The sequence below is a fragment of the Colobus angolensis genome, unplaced genomic scaffold (assembly GCF_000951035.1).
Source record: "Colobus angolensis palliatus isolate OR3802 unplaced genomic scaffold, Cang.pa_1.0 Scaffold294, whole genome shotgun sequence".
NCBI lineage: Eukaryota > Metazoa > Chordata > Mammalia > Primates > Cercopithecidae > Colobus > Colobus angolensis.
In genome coordinates this window covers 1,628,132-1,632,300 of record NW_012116199.1, presented here as the reverse complement: position 1 = coordinate 1,632,300, position 4,169 = coordinate 1,628,132, and the positions used below count along the sequence as shown (strand labels likewise).

The 4,169-nt window shown below is 44.1% G+C and overlaps 1 protein-coding gene across 1 annotated transcript in view; it reads left to right on the top strand.

The window, feature by feature from the left end:
* FAM189A1 (family with sequence similarity 189, member A1) overlaps positions 1-4,169 on the top strand; it is a 251,507-nt gene that overhangs the window by 222,962 nt on the left and 24,376 nt on the right. Inside the window, exon 5 of the mRNA XM_011949262.1 lies at positions 1,723-1,830. Within this exon, the coding sequence (XP_011804652.1) occupies positions 1,723-1,830 (108 nt within the window). The remainder of the gene's footprint in view (positions 1-1,722; positions 1,831-4,169) is intronic.

Sequence of the window (4,169 nt, the reverse complement as noted above, 5' to 3'; positions counted from 1 at the left end):
TAGGTTTTTGAGTGTGTACAGTATTTTGTACACTTGTTTATGAAAAGATTTAATTGAAGGACATACTATCATTCTAAATCTTTTTTTTTTTTTTTCTGTTTCTGGCATGGATTTGAGAGTAGACTTCTCGGTGAAGGATATATTGCACTTGGACTGTTAAAACTCCATGAAGTTTACCCTCTAAGATAGAGCACAAGATGGAGATGTCTGCTTTCATTATTTTAGTCATCTTATATTTTTATTTATAATACTCAAGGTTCTAGCTAGCACTACAAGGCAAAAAATAATAATAATAATAATAAAAGGTAACAAAATGGAAGGAAATCAATAAAACACTTCACAACAAAGGTTGTGAACCTTTGTGTATAGGTTTTTATGTGAACATAAGTTTTTGTTTCTCTGAGATAAATGTCCAAGAGTACAACTGCTGATTTGTACAGTAATTGCATGTTTAGTTTTATTTTAAAAACTGCAAAAATGCCTTCCAGAGTGGCTGAACAATTTTTAATTCCCACCAGCAGTGTATGAGTGATCGGGTTTCTCTGCATGATTGCCAACATTTAATGTCACTGTTTGTATTTTAGCTATTCTCACAGGTGCATAAGTGATACCCCTTTATAAAAGGTCTTAATTTGCATTTCCCTGATGCTAATGATGTTGAACATCTTTTCGTGGGCTTATTTGCCATCTGGAGATCCTCTTTGGTAAAGTGTCTGTTCATGTCTTTTGCCCATTTTCTAATTGCAACGTTTGCTTTTTTTTTTTTTTTTTTTGTATTGTTGAGTTATGAGAGTTCTTTATGTATTCTAGGTACTAGTTCTTTGTCAGATAGGTGGTTTGCAAATATTTTCCCCCAGACTGTAGCTTGTCTTTTCATATTTCATATAGAGTCTTAGTTCAGGCTGCTGTTAGAAAAATACCATAGCCTGGGTGGCTCTAACAACAGCCACTTCTCACAGTCCTGAAGTCTGGAAGTCTGAGATGAGTCTAAAGGGAATTATGCTGAGTGGAAAAAGCCAATTCTGAAAGGTTACATGCTGTGCAGTCCACTTATGCAACATTCTTGAAATGACAAAATTATAAAACATGGAGAACAGACTAGTGATTGACAGGGGATCAGAACTGGGGGTTAAGTGGGGAGCAGGGAAAGAGAGGTGAGTGTGTCTATCAAAGGTCAACGATGGGGGGAACCCATGTGGTGATGGGACTGTTCTGCATCCTGACTACACCAATGTCAGTATCTGGCTGTGATACCGAACTATAGATTTGCCAGATGTTACCATTGAGGGAAAAGGAGTAAAGGGTACCCAGGATCTCACTGTAGGATTTCTTACAATTGCATGTGAATATACAACTATCTCAAGATAAAAAGTTTCACTTGAGTTATAGGCTGTGATTGATAAAAATTGCCCACCTCCTTAAATGTTGGCCACCTTATGATTTTCTTAGACACGTTACTGACTACCTAATAATTATCAAAATTGTGAAACACGTTGTTGAGTATTATGAATACTTTCATCATCATTGTAACGGAATAGACAAATGTGTTTCTATGAAAGGCCAATTTTGATTATAAGAAAACACAGACACACACAAAACAAAACCTCTGTGAAATGGATGGCAATCGACCTCGCTCATTCTGGGCCCTGGCAGAAGGTCTAAGGATTCTACCATCTGGGATTTCGGGATGAGGCTGACATTCTCCTGCCCCTTTCTTTGCAGGATCTCCTCTTCAGCGTGTGCGCCCTCAATGTCCTGTCCACCATCGTGTGTGCACTGGCCACAGCCATGTGCTGTATGCAGATGGTCTCCTCTGACGTCCTGCAGATGGTGAGTGGCTGATCCCCTCCTCCTCTACCCAGTTTGAAACCAGTGTAGAAGTGGACACTTCTGGCTTCAGCAGTGGCCCCTGACGGTCCATGGCACCTGGAGTTTGCCTTGTGTTGCCCTCTGGCAAACCAAACATCTGCACATGTGGTGCCGCTGATGTATTTATTTTAGGTGTTGTTGGAGCTCCATATTGACAGGGTTCTGCCACTGTCGTGTTCTCTAGGATGGCCCCTGGCATGTGCCCTTGAGTCCATGTCGTGAAATTCCTGCAGCCCTGGACATCCCCTGGACCCAGCACCTCCAAAGCAAGGTGCCTTCCTCGGGCTTCAGAATTCTCTTTTAATCCAGGAAGTTTAGGGGTGTTAGAAGATCAGTTCTTTTCCAGTTGGAAAATTGCTAACCTGTGCATTTTTGATTTGCTGATGAACCCTGAGCTCATACTCCAGCGGCCAGTCACTGGCCATCATGTGGCCCTTTGCCCAGGGTGGTACACAGGAAGACCTGCCGCTCCCAGGGGCAGCAAGGAGGCCAGGAGCATGGTTCACTAACACATGTTATAATATGTGGGTTATTAATACACATTTATAAATACACATAATACACATCTCATAAATAGTGAAGGCTCTTCCTGTTTTCAATATGAATGGAACACAGCCTACTGATCAGAATGCTACTGAGTACAACAAAGAGAAATTGATGAAAAAATATCGTAAGGGTAGGAATATCTATGTGTATGTGTGTGTCTGTCTGTCTCTCTCTGTCTCTCAATTTGCCCGTTTGAGATCTACCCTGCTTCCCATGCAATGTTTTATGCATCTTATGCAAGAAAAGGCAGCTGGTTCTGATAGTGGGATTTTTTATGTTCTCTTCTTTGTCATTCACCCTGTGGCAGTCAACATCAGTTAATCAAGATACAAGGCCAGAGAGCATCATTACCAAGACGTTAAAAATTCATTGGTCCTAATTGCATGCCATGGGAGTCTCTCCCTCCCGGTGTGTATCCACGCAGCTGTCACAGCCAGGCTGCCCTTTCTGGGAGGCTGCAGTTTTCTGAAAGGTACCTAATTAAGCAGTTATTCGGTAACCATGAACTTCTGCCCTTGTTCATCAGGGCCTCACGTTGGCAATTTTCTCCAGCGTGTTCTGTAAAGGAAAGGTTAAGTACCAGGGGTTTCTCCTCACCTCAGCAGATTTTACTATTGATCTGTAAATATCACATCAGTTTGACCAACTCACAGAACTAAAGGCATGTAAATGCTGAAAGTTTGCATCTCCTGGTTTTATGCGTTAAAATAAAAATTGCCAACTAAATAAGAGAAAGTAAATTCTGTTCATGTACGATTAGAGCAGCAGTGTGCTGAGACGCGCTGTAGTTGCGATGGGTGGGGCGTGAGCAGCCGTGGAGCCGTGCATCTGAAGCCAGGAGCGCCAGGGTCTGAGTCCCACCTCTTCTGCATTCGAGGCAGGTGACTCTGGGTGTGTCACTGAACTACCTGTGCCTCAGTTTCCTCACCTGTGAAGTGGAATGAATGGGAGGCCTGGGGATCTCTAATACATGTGAACTGTTTGATTTGAAACATGCAGGGAGTATCAGTCTGTCACTGGGATGTCGCAGCAATGTCTGCAGACGCGGTGGCTGAGGCTCTTTACCAGCAGAAAGTCCTGTGCAAGGAAAAGGCAGCAGTGGCGACAGCGGCTGCTGTCAGAAGCCCTATTGTTTTCTCACTGAGTACTTTGTGGGTGAGTTTGCCTCACACCCCTGGCTTGGAAGCAGAAATATCAGGCTTCCTGCCAGCACATCCTTTCCGGTCTGTGACGGGTGCCGTGGGAGCCCAGGGCTCTGCTCTCCTGGTGAGACCCTGGCTCTGCTGCTGGGCTTCAGAGTCATGGGGGAGGCAAAAGAGAGCTGGTGGTGGGTGGCCATGGTGCCTGTGGGACTGGCATGATCTTGGGCACATCACTGCCTGTGGGACCCCGTTTCCTCGGCTCTAAAGAAGATGAAGTGTGTGCCCTGCTGTCCTCATAGAGCTGCTTATGGGATGAGTCCATTCATCTGTGGGAATGGGATTTGAAGGAACAGAGTGGCCACGTGGAGGTTGGCTCTTGCCATGTGGGCCGGAGGCTTGAGCCAGGCGGGCTGGGCAAACCATTCCCTACTAGTAGCATCCGCAGTTCACCCTTGCACCATTTCTGCTCCAAGAAGCTGGCCCTAAGCTTTCCAAGGGACAGTTGTAGCTATTCCTAACTAGTTTATGCCAGTGATATTTGTTGTAATTACATATTCTAGTGCTATGTAAAGCCATGAAATTTGAGTGCAGAAAGATAATTGTTTCTGGTAC